The sequence below is a fragment of the Xenia sp. Carnegie-2017 genome, unplaced genomic scaffold (assembly GCF_021976095.1).
Source record: "Xenia sp. Carnegie-2017 unplaced genomic scaffold, XeniaSp_v1 HiC_scaffold_22, whole genome shotgun sequence".
Classification (NCBI taxonomy): domain Eukaryota; kingdom Metazoa; phylum Cnidaria; class Anthozoa; order Malacalcyonacea; family Xeniidae; genus Xenia; species Xenia sp. Carnegie-2017.
In genome coordinates this window covers 8,392,986-8,412,135 of record NW_025813485.1, presented here as the reverse complement: position 1 = coordinate 8,412,135, position 19,150 = coordinate 8,392,986, and the positions used below count along the sequence as shown (strand labels likewise).

General features: G+C 36.7%; 2 protein-coding genes and 1 pseudogene across 2 annotated transcripts; 2 read left to right on the top strand and 1 right to left on the bottom strand.

The window, feature by feature from the left end:
- The first annotated feature begins 83 nt into the window (after window positions 1–83).
- On the top strand, window positions 84–3,644 carry LOC124447294. Its single transcript, XM_046998199.1, has 3 exons — window positions 84–246; window positions 308–2,251; window positions 2,296–3,644. Exons 1-3 carry the CDS (start codon window positions 84–86, stop codon window positions 3,642–3,644), a joined length of 3,456 nt encoding a protein of 1,151 aa, XP_046854155.1.
- Window positions 3,645–3,880: 236 nt separating this feature from the next.
- Window positions 3,881–6,411, top strand: LOC124446656 (annotated as a pseudogene).
- A 4,407-nt stretch (window positions 6,412–10,818) lies between these two features.
- LOC124447551 lies at window positions 10,819–12,462 on the bottom strand. Its single transcript, XM_046998521.1, has 4 exons — window positions 12,396–12,462; window positions 11,801–12,093; window positions 11,461–11,694; window positions 10,819–11,263 (listed from the first exon to the last, which is right to left on the bottom strand). The coding sequence occupies exons 2-4, from the start codon at window positions 12,030–12,032 to the stop codon at window positions 10,938–10,940; spliced, it is 792 nt and encodes a 263-aa protein (XP_046854477.1). The 5' UTR covers window positions 12,033–12,093; window positions 12,396–12,462; the 3' UTR covers window positions 10,819–10,937.
- Window positions 12,463–19,150: the final 6,688 nt, after the last annotated feature.

Genomic DNA, 19,150 nt, shown 5'->3' with positions numbered 1-19,150 from the left:
CGTCTGGCGAACAGTTAAGTCCTCCAGGTCAAGTGAGTCGAGCTAAATCTGGAGAGAATTCGCTTAACAATACGAATCAAGACATGATTGAATCCGCTGAAGATGACGGTAGCGAGCGAGCTGAAAGCGGACCGAACGTCGTCGTACAAAACAAGCAAGTTGTCGTTTCTGACGAGGCTTCGACGAGTTTGGGTTCGCCGGAGCGAGTAGCAGACGAACAGGAACAGGAGCTTGAACTTGGTCTAAGTCAGGTCGCTTCATTTTGAAGGATAATTCGGTTTTATCGCCTCTTGCTCCTGTATTCCAGTCCATTCTAATATCGGTAAACAAGCAGCTTCTCACGTGAACGTCACGCGGACTGCTCGTGCGTGGGAAAAGCCGACGCAAACAACAAATTTTGAAGACAACGGGGCTGGAGTAACGAGCGCGCTTGATTCAAAATGGGCAGAACGGTTTCGTGAACTTGAAGAATTGGAAATTAATAGAAGAGAAGAGCTGAACAAGCAGATGAGGGAGGCAAGGCTTAAACTAGAGAAAGAAATGCATCAGGCGAGAATTGAGCATGAGATGGCTATGAAGAAACGGGAAATACAACGACGTCGAGATGAGCTTCGGAAGCTTGAAGAAGAAGTTTTTGGTAATGATATTGAACATCAACTGTCGGACAGGGAAAGTAGTAGTAACGCTCGTGAACCAGATAAAAACCCAGTCCAGCAACCTTCAACCCCAATCGACAGAAGCAGTTTAAGTCAGCGCTTGGCGATACCTCCTACCGGAAATTGTGTACCCCAAGAAAGTATAATAACCAGTGGAACTGGATGTCAAACTCAGCAAAGCTTGCAACGAGACAATTCGTCGCAGTTACAATATCTATTAGAGAAGCAGCAGATTACGATGGACGAAGTAGTGAAGGGATTAAGAATGCCTCAAAGGGAATACATGAGTTTTGATGGCGAACCTCGCAACTTTCCGTTGTTCATGAAGAATTTTGAAGTGAATGTCGAGAGTAAAGAAAGTAATGATGCAGATCGACTGAATTACCTTATTCAGTATTGTAAAGGAACAGCAAGACAAGCGATAGAGCATTGCATCATTATGCCTCCGGATCAAGGATACAAGCGTGCTAAGGAAATCCTGAGAAAAAACTTTGGTCGAAATCACATCGTAACCCAAGCATTCCTTGAGAAAGTCTTGAATGGACCGCCAATTAGAGTAAACGAAGCCGAGAAATTGTCGCAGCTAGCAAGAGATATGGAAACGTGTCTCCTTGGTTCTATTCAGTTAGGAAATCGGGCAAGTATCAATTCGATGGACACTCTGGGAAGGGTAGTTAGCCGCCTTCCAATGCATCTCAAGTCAAAATGGGCTGATAAAGCAAGCCATATGTACGACAATCACATCACACCAGATTTCTCTCATTTAACTGAATTCATACAATCCCGCGCAGCCGTGGCTAGTACGTACTTTGGTCAAATGATTACCTCGAAAAATGAAACCCGAAAGGATGGAACTGACAGATTGAAGAAGAAATCCTTCTTGTTTAGTGGGAATAGCACAAACTTAGCAACTCACAGCCAGAGAATATTTGACAGTAGTGAATCAAAGGGAAGAAATTTATCCTGCGTACTATGCAAAGGCACACACCATCTTGAACGCTGTCACAAGTTCAGGGCTCAAAATCTTCAGCAACGACAAGACCTAGTAAAGACGCACAAAGTTTGTCATGCTTGCTTGAGCCCAGGACATTTCGTGAAAGACTGCAGAGGTGCCCGCATATGCGGTGTTGAAGGTTGTCAGAGAAGGCACCATCCTTTGTTACACTCATCCGAAATAAAGGCTAAGGATTCTAAATCAAGTGAAAGGAGTAATCCAAATCCTGAACCATCTGAAAGCGACAGCCAATCCAAAGCACTCCCAACGTCTGGAGTTGGCGCGACAAATTCATCATATAGCAGTTGTCGTATAGGTTTGCAAGTTATTCCAGTTAAGGTCAGCGCACCCTATGGTAGTCGTGTGATAGAAACTTATGCGTTCTTAGACAGCGGCTCCAACACAACCATGTGCTTAACCAGTTTAGCTGAAGATCTTGGAGCCGATTGCTCACCCATCGAATTCACGTTAGCGACTGTTTCAGGCAGCCACAAAAGTAAGGGTCAACAGTTATCTCTCGATGTGGTTGGAGTATCCACGGGCAAAGGTGTCAGACTAGATAAAGTTTGGACGACCAACACTCTTCCTGTTGCTCTAGAAAGTATTCCCACGAACACTGATGTAAAGGGTGGTCTCACCTTAAAGGCGTTAATCTAACCGATTTAGTGGATAAGAAAGTCACTATCCTTATTGGAAGTGACGTTCCCGAAGCTCTTTGCCCCCTTGAAGTGCGTTCTGGGAAAAGAAATCAACCCTACGCAATACGGACAATCCTCGGTTGGACGGTGATGGGACCTCTGAAAGGAAAACCTTATCAAGAAGCTCAGATGAACTTCATTCATGTTGATCAAGCTCTTGGGTGTATGGAAAGGGAAGATGGTATGAGTTCCATTCGTCAGCAATTGCAAAATCTCTACAATTCAGAATTTAGCGAGTCGGCTGCTGACGTTAAAGAATGTCTGTCGGTCGAGGATCGTCGCGCAAAGGCAATAATGGATAGAACTGTCAAGCTAAAAAATCATCAATATGAAATTGGTCTTCCTTGGAAATACGATGACCCACTTCTCCCGTACAATAAGTCTATGGCTGAAAGGAGACTTGCTTATTTGAAGAAACGACTTGAGAGGGACCCCATACTTCACGCAAATTATAAGGCAACGATGAAGGAATACATCTCAAAAGGGCACGCTAAAGTAGTTCAAGTGGATAAACAAAATACACAGGACGAGTCACTCAAAAAACTGGTTTGGTATCTGCCTCATCACCCTGTGACACACCCGCAAAAACCAGAAAAGACAAGAATCGTTTTTGACTGTGCTGCGAAGTTCCACAACGCATCCCTAAATAATCAGCTTCTTCAAGGACCAGATTATACCAATTCATTAGTTGGTGTATTGTTGCGGTTCAGGCAGGAAAAGATAGCGGTAATGGCAGATATTGAGAAGATGTTCCATCAGGTGAAGGTTAAGCCAGAAGACTGTAATGCACTGAGATTTCTATGGTGGCCAGAGGGAGATCTATCCAAAGAACCAGTAGAGCATCAAATGACTGTTCATTTATTCGGAGCAACCTCTTCCCCAAGTTGTTGTTCTTACGCGTTAAAAAGAACAGCTTCAGATAATCGGAAAGAATTCAGCAAACAAGTTGTCGACACAGTTGATCGTAACTTTTATGTAGATGACTGTCTCAAGTCTTTACCAGAAAGGAAAGAAGCAATGAAGTTGGTAGACGAACTACCAGTTTTGCTGTCTCGCGGTGGATTCCATCTCACAAAGTGGGTGTCAAATGATCGAGAAGTCTTATCTCACGTACCTAACAAAGAAAGAGCGCCATGCGTCAGCCTTCAGTTGGAGAAGTTGCCGATGGAGAAAGCATTGGGCGTTCAGTGGAATACGGAAAGGGACACGTTGGGATTCCGGGGAAGCAAATTGAAAGCAGAGTCAAGAAGAGGGATTCTATCGTTCATAGCTTCGGTCTACGATCCCTTGGTCTAGTCGCTCCTGTCGTTTTACCAGCCAAACGCATAATGCAAAACCTGTGTCGAGTAAATCACGGCTGGGACGAAGATCTCCCAATCGAGACAAGCGAAATATGGCATGACTGGCAAAGCGAATTCCATTCCCTGTGAAATTAGAAATACCTCGATGCTATAAACCGCACGAATTTAACAAGACAAGGAATGCGGAACTCCACTATTTTGCTGACGCATCGACTGAAGGATATGGGTAGCAACGTACCTTCGGCTGGAAGATACCCAAGGAAGGATTCATTGTACCTTAGTTATGGGCAAATCAAGAGTTGCACCTCTTAAAACAGTCACGGTACCCAGATTGGAACTAACCGCTGCAACATTGGCCGTGAAGCTGAATAAACAAATTTGTGATGAGTTGGATCTGTCAATAAGTCAAATTGTTTTCTGGAGCGATTCAATGATAGTGCTGCGTTACATTAAGAGCGAGAACAAAAGGTTTCAAACCTTTGTAGCGAATCGATTACAAGTTATTCACGATGCTTCTACTCCGAATCAATGGAGACATGTGCCAACCAAGCTCAACCCAGCCGACCTTGCATCAAGAGGTATAAGTCTTGGTCGCGCAACAGGCCAAGACCAACGGGACTTGCAGTTTTGGTTGAACGGACCCGATTTCCTTTGGAAAGATCCCAAATTATGGCCAACGCAGCTAGATGACATACCAGACGTAGAAGACACAGATGTGGAAGTAAAGAAACCTAAAGCAAGAGTTGGTGCCGTCATCAACTCAAAGGATGCACCCCCTGATTCGCTAATACAACTTATCCATCGAACATCCGAATGGTACAGATTGCAGAAGTCGGTTGCATGGCTGCTAAGATTCAAACAGTACATCTTAAGCCGTTATCCAAACGGTCCAGGATTAGAAGTACAACGTGGTCCTCTAAAGGTAAAAGAGATTGAATCGGCAACCCAGGAAATAATTAAACTTACCCAACGAAGTTCATCTATCAACGAGAAAACTATGAGAGAGAGATACGCTAAACTATGTCCAGTCATCGCCGGAGGAATTGTGAGAGTTGGTGGACGTTTGGATAAATCATCGCTGCCGGAAGAATCTAAACATCCCGCAATTCTTGATTCCAGTCATCACGTTACAAAGCTCATTGTCCGGTATTACCATGCAAAGGAAGGTCACGCTGGAACCAGTCAAACTCTAGCAGCAATACGGCAACGCTTCTGGATAATAAAGGGACCTAGCACTGTGAAGAGTATAGTCAATAATTGTGTTCCGTGTCGTCGCCGAAACCAGTCTCCAGGGAAGCAGATAATGGCCCCACTGCCAAAAGCTCGTGTGAAATCTGGTGAGTACCCGTTTTCATCTGTGGGAGTCGATTATTTTGGACCTCTTAAAGTCAAATATAAAAGAGGAACTGAAAACGATATGGCTGTGTATTCACTTGCTTAGCCATAAGGGCCATACACATTGAGATTGCACATGACCTATCGACAGATTCCTTCATTCAAGCCGTATGTAGGTTCGTCAGTCGACGCGGACCGCCGAATGAGTTGTTCAGTGACAACGGGACGAATTTTAGAGGAGCGGAATCTGAAGTTAAGCAAATGTTGCAAAATTGGAATCAAGCTAGAATATTAGATCGTCTAAGAGAAAAGGGAATTCAATGGCATTTCTCTGCTCCGAAAGCAAGCCATAGCGGGGGAGTTTGGGAGCGCATGATCAGAACAATCAGGAAGCAAATGCGTGTTATAATAGGAGACCGAGTTGTTGATGATGAAACACTCCTTACAGTAATGTGCGAAGTCGAGAAAATAGTGAATGATCGGCCTCTTGTACGGCAGTGTGATGACCCTCGAGATTTATCAACTCTTACACCAAACACTCTACTCCTGCGTTATCGAAACATAAGCACAAGTGCAAGTTCTTCACCTACGGCAAATAACCCCCGAGAAATATGGAAACGAGCGCAGAAGTTAGCTGACCAATTTTGGGCAAGGTGGTTAAAAGAATACCTGCCAAGTTTGCAAGAACGACAGAAATGGCTACACCCAAAACGAAACTTAATCAAAGGTGATGTCGTTTTGATGGTGATGGAAGATACTCCCAGAGGTGAATGGCCTCTAGCGATAGTTGAAGAAACATTTCCCGATAGCAACGGACATGTTCGGCAAGTAGAGATCCGCACGGCGAATCAAAGTCGTTATCGTCGAGATGTCAGGAAGTTGTGCCTATTGGAGACTGCGAAGTAAAGCGAGAAATTCTTCAGAAAACGAACGTTATTGTTGTTGTCACTTAACTGTTATTATTATTTTGTTTACGTTAAACGACGGTATCTATTGGTTTATGTTTGGTTATTCGACAAGATTGGTGGACACATTGTTTAAAACTTGCGCAAGTTAACATTGAAAACATTTGTATTGTAGCTCTCGATCCTTTTTGAATTATTGAACGACGTATAGTAGGTCGTTCGGGGCTGGTATGTAGGATCGAGATGCATAGAGCTTAGGTTATGCTAATTATTATGCTAATTATTATGAAAAACAAAAAAGGGACCCGTATAAAAGCATGGTTCTTGGGGTCTTTTTGAGATTGAGCACAATTCATGTATAGTGGTGTATTTTTTGTACATGGATGTTTATATTTAGTGGCCAAATTACGAGGTAACGATGATTACGGCTTTAGGCCTCCTTGTCGGTTATGTTAATATCTATACTCTGTCGTTTAGAACCGTACGTTTGACGCATTGCATTGAAATAAAGATTTATCTGTATACCGGTCGTCGTTTTAATAGTAGTTTATGTACTAGTATCTTGCTGGTCACATAAGCCTGGAATTGTTGAAGCTTATACAAACTTTGGTTATACATACAAGCTCCCATCTGGCTATTCTTACGGGAGCACAAAAGCAAAGAACTTATTGACTGGCTCTTACAAATTTATTCCAAACGAAGTGGAAGCATTTTATTTTTCGCCATGTAAGTTATAACACCAAATTTTAAACAAAATATGGCATCATAATAATGATAATAATGTTTATTAGTTAACTACAATCGCGTGCGTCTTGGTATATATACCTACACCAAACTTAAACCATGGAAATATATCGTAAAATTGGAACATCATGCAAAAGCCATCTTTACAAAACTATAAGAAATGATAAATGCATACATGAAGAAATAAAATGGGATATAATTTTCAAATCTGTCTTTCGTAGTCTAATTTTTTGCCGAATATAAAGGACAGGTGCACAGAATAAATAACTAATAAAAAAAAAGTACAACTTGGAAGTTTTCGGTGCAACAGATAACTGCCAGAAGCAAGGTTCAAACCATGTTTTTTTGTGGTAAAGCGAGTGCATTTTAGAGTAAAAATATGGCCAAAACTGATTTATGAAGGTTAAGAATGCTTTTCTGGAATATAAGTGAACTATCTTTGTCACCAGTAATGTGATGTATTTTGAAGAAATTGTAAGCACCTTTTAAACGATATTGTAAACACATTTAGCTAACGTAGAAAAAATTTGTGATACACTATATTAGGAATTTATATTAGGTAAAATATTCTACGGCCTCCTCGCAGATTTTAGAGGAACTTTGTTGTCTAACTGGAGGTGTTATACGTAATTTTTTGTATGTGTTAGCGACGTGTTTCAAAGGAGGAATTTCACAAACCACCTTAATGTCTATATGAAAAAGAGATCCGTCAAAACAAGGGCGAAACGTTCAAAAATTTACCGGGTGTTACGGGTACATGCATGCATGTGCTTAACTTCCAGTATTCAACTTTGAATCATCCTCGAAAATTTTATTCGCCGATAGTACCAGTCTACCCGCAGTTTTTTTGCAACTTTGACCAGCACCAAACCATATTTTTATAGTTATACGTAGTTTGCATACGAGATGCAAATTGAAGTTATAAAAAAACTCACGAGTCCATGATTTACAAATTGCATAAAAATAATTTAATAATATAGCTAAATAAAAGAGTTTCTCAATTCTGTTAATTTTTGACTTGAGCGTCGCACGGTTCAACTGGTAAGTTATAACTATCGACCGGCTCGTAAATTTTTAATTCGTTCAAATAATTTTTTACACCATTGCTTCCAAACACAAAGCCAAAAACAAGGTAGCTATAACCAGAAGTGTTCGCATTTTCGGAAATGTCTTCCAAATACAGAACTGTAGACTCGGTTTCTAAAGAAAATCTACTTAAAATTTACGCTTGCCATTGTATCCATTTGCTTTTGTTTATAATAACTTAAATTTCCCGCCATTGAAATGATTTATTTCGATTGGCTCTATTTTGATTACCTTTTTATTTGACTAACTAATCAGGTGCACTTTCTATAAGTAATAGCATGGTTTCGAGTGCAACTTGGGAAAAAATGCACGAGTGAGTTTTTCAAAGACTATCAAAAGTCCTAAGGACAATTCAATTTGAAGTCTTTGAAAAACTCACGAGTGCCTGTTTTTCAAATTGCACAAGAAACCATGCTATTCCTTATTAATCATATACATGAAAAAATTTCTCAATTCCATTGATTTTTGACTTCAGCGTACGTACATTTCAGCCGGCGAGTTTAATCTTTGATCAACCGGTTCGTATTTTTCAACCGGTTCGTATTTTTCATGCATAAATATATAATATCCTTTTGACTTACAAAAAGGAATGGAAATTACTAAGAAATAATCACTAAAGAAAGCACTAAGAATTTCTAATTGAAATGTAATTGTCTTATGTTGTTTATTTGTAGGAAGTAGCCGTTACATAAGAGCATCAGATTCTTTTATTTTTTCTCTTAAAAACCCGGCTGGTCTGGCCCCTTTCAAATCCTCAATATATAGATATCAACAATATGCAATGTACACAAGCAGCAGCTATGGACCCACGTTTGGAGGTGGTCATGATTTAAAAATCGGCAACAATGCCAGAACCAGCACAAGCTCGTACACAAACTTTGGTCATACGTACAAGCTCCCATCAGGCTATTCGTACGCGAGCAACAAAGCAAAGAAATTGTTGGGTGGCTCCTACCAGTTCCGTCCAAACGAAATTGAAGTGTTCTATTTCTCCTCATAATAATCAGATCATTCACGAATAGAAAGTGTCATGAAAAAAGCATGGTTTCTCCTTTTTTTGTTAAATTAACCGAATTAGCTGTCGCACGTAGCAAATAATCTCATAGATAGTAATTGTAATCATTCAATAACAATGCAAGGAAACCAATATTGTAATTCCTTAAATGAAAATTGAAATACTTATTTTGCACTTATTAATTGCAACAAAACTTTTCTTTTCGACATACTTTTGTCTTGTAAGATTCCTCTATAGTTGATTGTGACTTCAGGTCATTGTGTGTAAGCTGCTGTATAAGTTCAGGTTTTGAGATCTTCAGTTGCATCATGGTGCTAGTAAGGACATTTACCTGGAATGATAGTTTGTTGTAGTCAATTTTTCGAGGAGCAGGATAACATCATAACGCATCTGCAGCTAACGTTTGGATTTCGTTTATCTGCTTATCTGCTTTCTTCTATCAGCTTTCGTTTATCTACCATCTTTTGCATACACACATTAATCGACTAAGGTTGAGGAGAAAAATGGTATTTTTTAATGGTGTTTGAGATGTCACCGTACTATTCATTCATTATGGAGTTTATGCCATTGATAGAAGAACACTCGGCTGCGATGAAAAGAAGGTTAGTAATGAGAAATACTTTGCATAAGGTTTATGATATCAATACACAGCTATAGGATGCATAAACAACTGCAATCGTTTGAATTAATCACCTGAGTTTTCTAAATATATCATGCATACGCATACATTTATATGAGATTCCGCCAGCTACTTGTAGGAAAAATAAACGTTAGTCCCTGGAACATTTTTTGTCTGAAAAAGTCTTTGTCATTTCACCCTTTTACACATTTTACGTCTTTCTTTGCATTATTCTCACTTCTCATAGTTGCTTTTGTCAATTAACACTACGAAAATTACGTTTGAATATTGTGAACTCAAACTTACTATAAAAATCAAAGCCAAAGTTAAAGATGAAAAATGAATAGCCATTACAACCATGAAACCAAACAATAATGAAAATACAAAATCAAGGATCGCTTCACTGTACATTATTGTATATATTTGATTGATGAACGGCAATTGACTGGTTGACATGAAAATCACATGTTTAATAAATATATGTGGTCCAAAAGATTTCAATGAAGTGGCTCTTATATATGTATATTCCTTATTCTGTGTATAATGATGAACAATAGATGTGACCACAATTATGTGACATTAAATGTAAGGAACGCTGGAAGGAGGGCATTTGGCAAATTAGAAAGAGTTAGACAGTTGTTGGGTCATCTGATTTAAAACTTAGTGTGTCCGTATTCTAAAACGCCACTCACACTCAATATAAGTAGGGCTATAAAATCACTCTAAAATAACTATTCGAAGACCGCAGTTTCACTCAACTTATTACTTGATTTGAAATACCTAGGAGCAAATCTTGCTATAGATGGAGAAATGACTTTGCCAAAGATTAGATAGAGTGTGATTTTTATGTCGCACTTGAGTGAGCTTTTAGAATACGGGCATAAGTCTTCAACAAGTTTAATGAACACAGTATCAAATATGTAATATTTTTCGTTTACCTGTTTCATTTTTTAGTCAAATACTCATAATATTGTTGGCAAAAAAGCACAACGAAATTCAGAAGTTATTATAGTGCCACTACCGCTTGAAATGATTCAAGTAAGGATATTATTGATTCAAGGTATTTTTTGTCAGGCATGCGCGTTTGTGCATAATCTAGAGAAAATACACGTAAACCCAAATTTGAAAATCGGGCTTACCTTTGGCAGCTTCCGTAAAAATCAAAGACCATCTTGCAGCAAGTACTAGTAAATAATATAGCCATTATATGCAACCAAAAAAACACAAAATAAGGAATATAGCTACCGAAGGCATACTTGAAGATTTTGTATTGAGACAAGGTGAAAGTTGTGAATTGAACAGGTTTTGCTATAACTATATAATAGCTCGAGTTTATAAAAGAAAGAGAATGATCGAGATGTTATTATAGCAAAATATACCGTGGTAAAAATGTGATTTCAACTTCAATTGAGAATAAACTATTGAAACATTGGTTAACATTTATCAACGACAAATACTTAGATGCTTTTCCGAAGTTGCATTAATTTAATATCAAATTATTCCACTAAAGACAGGTTTATTAACTAAAAGCTCCAGCAAATTTACTCATAGATTGAACAATCAAATCATTTATGTTCATATAATTTATGAAGAAAAGTAAAACACTTCCATTTCGTCTAAAGTGAACCTGTAGGAGCCAGCCAGCAACTCTCTTGCTTTGGTGCTTCCGTAAGAATAGCCAGATGGGAGTTTGTATGCTTGACCAAAGTTTGTGTAAGAACTGGAACTAGACTTGGCATTGTTGGCGATGTAAATGTCGTGACCAGCTCCAAATGTGGGTCCGTAGCTGCTGGTTGTGTACATTGCGTATTGTGGATATTTGGTTGGACTGGATTTAAATGGTGGCAGACCATGCTTGTTTTTTAATGAGAATATGAAAGATTTTGGTGCTCGAATGTAACGACTACTACCTAGAAAAACAGTATATGATACTTTAGGCATCAATTCATGGTCTCTTATTTTGTCATCTGAGACATTTGCTTGGAAAATGACATTTTTTCACACAATGTCTTGACATTAAAGAAATATATCGTCTTTTATTTCATAATCGCACTATTATGAATCTTTAGTAATAACCATAGCTTAAACTTAGTTAGTTAAAGCTTACCTCCCCACGATTGTGATGCAAATGCCCCAAACACATAGGATCCTTTTTTCAACAAGACTAATGTAGGTCCCTTGGAGTCACAGTTTTTGTGAAATGTAGTCGCGGCCCATCCATTAACTGTTGCTCTGTAACAGCGCACTGTCTTCTTGCCGTTCAAGCTCGAAGAAAGCCATTTCTTAATGTGCGAGATCCATTTTGGTTTACCTTTTAGAATACTCGAATCCTGCAAAATACCTATCAGGGAAATAAAATAACAAGAAGAATTTTGATATCCTTTTCAACACCACACAATTTACCGTAGCTCAATTTCTCAATCGAACTTTAGTTTATAGTATCTTACCTGTTACATTAACACACAATGATTTGTATGCATTTTCATATGATGTCACTCCTTTTTTGATGTCATCACAGCAGCCACGAGGGAGATTGTGTCCAGTTGCGCAAAGAACTTCAAAAGCATTCTTCTTTTTCTTTAATAGCTCTTCTATTTTGCTGCAGCAAATGCCATGAGTGACATGTGTGCAGATTGTTAGCGTAAAAGCAATAAGTACAAGGATCTTCTTAATCATCATTGTATTTTTAGAAGACTTTGCTTGAAGTTAAGTGCTCTTCTGTAAATGGTCCGTTTCTCCACTTTAAAATTGGTCAAATATCAGCATATTTATACGGGGTTACAGTCTTTTAGCAAACGGATTTGATTAAAAACTCATTGATGGTTTTAAAAGTAACTTTAAAACAACTTTAAAAGAGCATGCACTTTATTGAGCTAAAATTCAGTAGAGTATTTGAAAGAATTTGATAATAAAACCAAATTCATTTCAATCCTGTTTTGATATCTGCACAATAAAAGCTATAAATCCATGTAAAATAGTAAATTTCTTCTTTAAGCAGTAGTAGTATAGCTATTAAATAAAAGAAAGAAACATTGGTATTACCTTTTTATCAAACTTTCGTCAAACTGTAGTTAATTCACAAAAACTACTGAGTGCTTTCCCAACTAGATGTCCTGTAATGAATGAATGTAATAGTTGTTGCCGTGGCAGTATTTATACAGCACGTAAAATGTTTTGAGAACCATTAAAGGACGTTTTTGAAATTCTTTTGCTTTAATTATTTTCTTACAAAATCCACGTGCAAAGAAATGGTATTGATTGAATAAAACTTTTTGAACTTCCTTCAGTGGAAATTAAAGTAATTTTCCAATTACTTGGCGTTGTTTTTGTATCACAAGAAATCAACTTATAAGAGGAAGTTATTGGACGCACTCAAAAAAATGCATGTGACTTTCTTGATTTTTGCTGGAAAGAATTCATTGCCTGTAGAAAAATAAATTTAGAGCTATAAATGTAAGTGCCAAATTGTCTATAGGATGAACGAATTACGCTTTTCGAATTAAATAAGACAGTTTTTTGTATTATATGTAGAGGACGTTTTTACAGTTTCAAAGAGATTCTTTGTTTTGTATTAATTAAATGAAATACATCATTATGAAGTTATTTAAAGCACATTTAAATGAATTTTTAAATCAGCGGAACTTTTTATAAGTCGGTTCTTTCATTTAGCAAGCCACTTATATAGATTGCTATCAACATCTGCCAATGATAATCAGCGTTTAGGAAGTTTTTTTGTTGGCAGAGAAATTTGGGAAAATTCCTCAAATACAGATATACTTATAATTTGCATGTGATCTTTTAAAATCTGATTGACTAACATATAAAATTTACCGCATTGTTTACATTGCTTTTATTTGCTTTTGTTTCTGTATGTATGAATATACGGAGAATATTTATATTTGTTGTACATTATATTTATTTGTAGTACATTATATTTTGTTAATATAGCTAGCTTTATTATATTATTATATACTGAGTATAACAAATTTAATGTGCCCACCTGGCTATCACCATATTGCGATGGCGACTTCTCCTCTTAGGACGTATAGTATGTACAGTTACTTATTGTTTGCGTTGTAATGTAAAATGGTATCTTTGAATGCATTCTTAACTAAACATTTCATGAGCATTGCCATTAATAAAGCAAACTCGGGGTACGTGCAGTAGCGTTGATAAGCAGTGCAAGTATGTTGGAGTAGATAAAAAAAGACTCAGAGATGAAATATTAAAAAAGTTTGAGCTGTTCTTTATCTATGTTTCACTTCAATTATGTTTTGCATGCATATACATCATGATTTTTCTCTTCTGCCAAATTTATGGCAATTAAACTTATTTTACTGAATAAAAATTACGAATTGAATCACAGAGGCAAAACGCTCCACTTTAGGAGATAAACTTACTTCAGAGCACCGATTATTACTAAATCACGCAAATTATGAGTTGCATGAAAAATATTATGTTTTTTTTATTAGAACTTGGCAAATCCTGACATTATGAATTATCGCTACGTAAACACTTAATAACAGTTTTCATGTGCAACTCCTACCTCCCTCCCGCCTCGCCAAGATTGTTAGCACATTCAAGTACATTCGGGCTTAATTCGAGCATAATTGAAAAATAGACGTATGAGAATTTTTTTCAGCTGCCTTTATTAACAAATTTCAATCCACAACGTTTTGATATCTATACTCACATTCAAAATAAACTAAACTGTTTTATTTAAATTTGTTGACGTTGCTATAAACATCCGTTTCCATATATGATGCATACTGTGTTTCTTGCACCTACTTATTTCGAAATAGGGAGAAAAATGCAGGTTCCTAGTTAAAATTTTGTTTTGCGTCTTAGCAAATCAACACTTGTCATCATGTATTTGTGCTTTTATTTACGTAAGGCAGATAACAATGACATCGGTCTGAATAATTCTTGATATCATGCTGAACCTCATCCAATAATTGCTTATTATTATGTAAATTCTATCCTGGTGTAATTACCAGTTATCGGTTGATACACTTAAAATAAGGCCACCCAAATCGTCAAGATGGTTATGCTTTAGATTATACGATCACGAAAGTATATATACAATGGTGCTTGACATAGTATATACTATGGTGCTTGATATTTTGATAAATATAAAAACCTATTGTGGATAGAACGTAAAATATAACATAGATATTAGTTAACATTTAGCACTAATTCAATATAAAGTCCCATGATGGTCTTGAATCATGGTCATGATGGAACTGAAAGTGGCAGTTTTTGTCTTGTAGCTGCTCTTTATTGTATCGTTTGCTGTCTCTATAAAATATATTTGTGGATTTCTTTACTTTCCTGACATATGAAATGCAAAATTATCAACTTTTTGGAATATAGAGCAAGAAACATTTAAGAGCCGGCGTGGGCGAGTTTTATTGCTTTGTAAATCTTAGGAAGTTTTTGTAAATCAACAATGCAATACAAACATAAAGTCTTTTTTGGAGTTCGACGTCCTTTTATGTGTTTATTTAAAAAGCAAAGCACTGTAGCCAGTTACAAACGACGCATTGCCTGACGTAAAACCACAAGTTGATTATCACGAGCGTTGATTTGCTAAGACGCAAAACAAAATTTTAACCAGGAGCCTGTATTTTTCTTTTTATTTTAAACTACGTAGGTGTAAAAAATACAGTCTTCCGAAATGCATTAGTTTGTCTAAGATTCACCAAAAACTTCCCACTCGTCATAGAAACGGATGTTTTGCAACGTCAACAAATTTAAATAAAACAGTTTAGTTTATTTTGAATTTGACTATAGATACCAAAGCGTTGTGGATTGAAATTGGTTAATGTAGGCAGTTGAATAATTTTCTCATATGTTCATTTTTCAATCATGCTTGAAGCCAATTTTATGTTCTGCACTTGAATGTGCTAACAATCTTGGCGAGGCGCGAGGGAGGTAGGAGTGTTAAGGGTTGAAAAGTTAACAACAAAAAGATGTTTCACACTTTCACTGGCGGTATCACACTTTTGAGTTTCGATACATTTATTATAAGTGTTACACAATAGTTTTAAGTGCAATTAATCATAGCAAGACTGCAATGAAATCAGGTCGTTAGTCTGAAAGACGCGAGCATGAATATAATAGTTATCAAGTTTGTATGATGAGTATAATATATAGTTTAGTTATGAATTTATCAAGTTTCATCGAGCAAATTAGTCATCAATGGCTATAATATAGTTATCAAGCAATAACGGATCCATGGTCGGGTATTGAACTAATTTATATCTTCTACTGAATTTCGTACATAAAACACCAACTATTCAACGCTGTTGGTAATGAATTTTCAAATAATAAAATTTAACCAATCAATGGGGTGTTGTATAACTTATTTTGTCTATTGCTCTATGAATTGCTGGATCCGCTCCTGTTGATAAGTTAAGTACAATTATCAAGTTCCTGTTTTACAGAGTACAGAATTTTTTAAAAAAAATGTTGTTTGCCATTCACAAGGGTGATCCAGACGGCTTGAGGAGCATGGTGTATATGCCTGCCTTTCACGGATATCGCAGTAGCTTGTCATGATGAATGAAAATGCCTTGGTATTACGACATGTCTAAATGAAGCGCACCGGCCTCCATAAATAAAATCCTCAATCTGCTGTTGATGTACCCATAAGCTTAAGTGAAAAGTCTTCTCAAATCAGCCGAATCTTTTCTCTTTCTTTGATGTGAAACAGCGGCTTCAGCGAGAATAAACTGATTGTTTTCGGTGATAATATAAATATTTCCTTAAGCGCTATAACCCTTTAACAATATTTCATTTTTAGCTATAGTGCATGTCAGTTTAATAATCAAACTCTTTTAGTTTATGTTTTTTTTAAAGATTGATTACGTGTTAATATATCTTCTTGAATTGAATACAACGTACTTGGAGATGATGACTTAAAATATATTTTTGTGGTTTGTTTTGCATGACTTTATATGTAGTTATGTCTCATATCATCATATTTTCCTTGAAATTCTCATTCATATTTTGATGTTGGAAGGAAGGTGTTTCTTCCAACATCAACTTCAGACGAAATAAGGAAAATCAAACAAGCAATAAGGAGTTCTATGATTGAGGTCTATTACATGCAATGATTATATGGCGCTCCTAGCATGGTTTAATTCTAAATATCCCTTATCTATAAATTCATGAAGCAGATAAATGTAAATTATACGTGTCAACAACAATATGTCTTGGGCAAATCGATTGAAACCACACTGTCCGAAGGCAAGTTCTCCAGGTTTAGAGTTCTCTTTTTCGACTGTTACAGAGACAATACTTGAGACGAAAAGAAATCTTTCACCCTTTTGTACAAAATCGCAAAACTTGATAATACAAGCCATCACTTATTTTTGCTACACAATTCAGGTCGTTAAAGTGCCTATGACATGTTTTCAAAACGATGATATTATAATAGTTTAGATGATTTCAAGAACATTTGCAATATATTTTATAATTGAAAAATTTCATCTTTGTGGAGTTTGAGCACCTTAAAGTTGCGGATTTCGAACATTTCTTCATATTGACCGTGAGAGTAAAAAGACTGGTAATTAATAATGACAAATGGCCAGTGTGACGTCACATCGGGAACGCATTTCTGCTATTCTATAACGTTAGTATTATAGCAAACACTAAAAGATATATTTTTTAAGAAGTTTGCTAAAAAAATTTTCCGGTAAGATGCCACACAGATGCGTCGTGTTTGGATGTTCAAACACATCAAATTCGAAGAAGGGGATTGCTCTCCATAGAATCCCATTTGTGAATGATACCAGACCAGAAGCTAAGAAACTTAGAAAAGCTTGGGTTGATTTTGTCAAAAGAAAACGAAAAATTGGGTACCTTCTGCGTCTTCCGAAGTTTGCTCTAAGCATTTTAAAGATGATGACTTTGTGTGTCGCTTTACTAGTGAGATGGAGTGAGTAATTCGGATACACCACTGCTTGTAGCTCCTACTTAAGAGAGGATAATATTGGCATATGTGTCTGGCCTTCAAAGCTTAATGAAACAGAAACCGTGTTATCAGAACGAGATCGTCGTCGCATTGTGAGTTTTACATATAAAAAAATCTATTTAAGGTTCTCCTTTCATTTATGTGTTGCTAACTTAGGAAGTAATTTCACAAAACTATTGATATAGGTATTTCACGCTCGGTGTGCAAATTACGAAGAGTGCAGCGTGAGTCAAGAAGGAAGCAATTTCCAAAATATAGAATCTTCTCAGCCTTGCACTTCTTTAAATAATGTATCTGCTGAAAATACAGATGAATGTATGCAAACAGACACTATGACTTTCATTGATGAAACTGATAACAGTTTTCATGGACCACTAAGATCCTGGCAAATCAGCACATGTAAGTTTGATTAGCTCACTTTGAATGAAATTGAAATGAATAGAGTTACGTCTTCCAACAATGACAATATTTTTTGCCGAACAATTTACCTACATTAATAACTGCTTAGCAAATACACTGATTGGGCTATTATCAATGCTGTTTCATTAGAGCAGTTTACCACAAGTGTAAATTCAAGTTCCCCTTTAAGAAATATTTAATATTCAAACTAAAAGTATTTTGTAAAATATTATTATACACCTTGTACTTTAAAATTAAGAAAGTGTGGTTTATTTGAAGGAGTAAATGCAAATGACAAGTGGATCCAGACATTGCCACTGAAATGTCAAAACTGTGTGAAACTGACTAGCAAGCTGCTCCAAATGAAGAGAAAGATGCTGTTTTATAAAGCTCAAAATGAGATTTGGTATGCTATTGTATAATGTAATCAATATTAGGTGAAAATATAATAAATTGTATCAGTTAGGGAATACTGATCAAATTTAATGAGCTAATATATAAACTCAAATGATTATGTAAATTGGCGAATTAAGTTATGTTTTCAGATCATGTTCCAGAAAATAACATCTATGATGCTGCTCATCATTCTGATATAATTGATGAAGATAATGCAGCACATGGATAGTGACTCTGGGGATCAAGAATCACAAGATTCCAATACAGATGAGGAAACTGAGGATGAACTTTCAGCAAATGTAACATCAAGTGAAGAAGGCAGTGATACAGATTATTCAGATGGAAAATGGTAAAACTCTTTATGTTACTACATGCTAGATAGCAGTCCTCATTGATATATGATAAGGGTTGTTTCTGTTGCAGTGTTTATGCAGCAAGTGATAGCAACCTAAGGAAGCAAACCAAATACATAGTTTTTCTGTCACAACTAATGAAACTGTTTGAGGTTTGCCCATCCTGTAAAGTGCCTGACGCCCTTATGGAAATGAAAGAATTTGGAACAATGATTCAAGTAGAGACAACTTGCAACAATGTCCATTGCAAACAACGGAGTAGTATTTGGTCTAGCCAACCCAACATTAGGATTGCAACGTCAACAATTCCTGCTGGAAACCTACTTCTTTCATTTGGAATTTTGAGTGGAGGTGGATCTGCCAGCAAAACTTTAAAAATATTCCAGCACATGGGATTGCGGTGCATTTCATTGCGATCTTTTTTCCGACATCAAAATGTATGTGTGCAGTTTTTTCAAATATGCATGCAAAAATTTGCATCCATTGTTTGTTAATGAACATGTGCTTTTTCTAGGATTAATTTTTTCATAGGTTTCTAATTTTTTTCAGACCAAGCTGTTTCCAAGCATTCATTTACATTGGAAAAAGTACAAAGAATCATTGAATTCAACATTAAAGAAAATGCAAGACATAGTTCTTGCTGGTGATGGGCCATATGTATGGGGCATAGT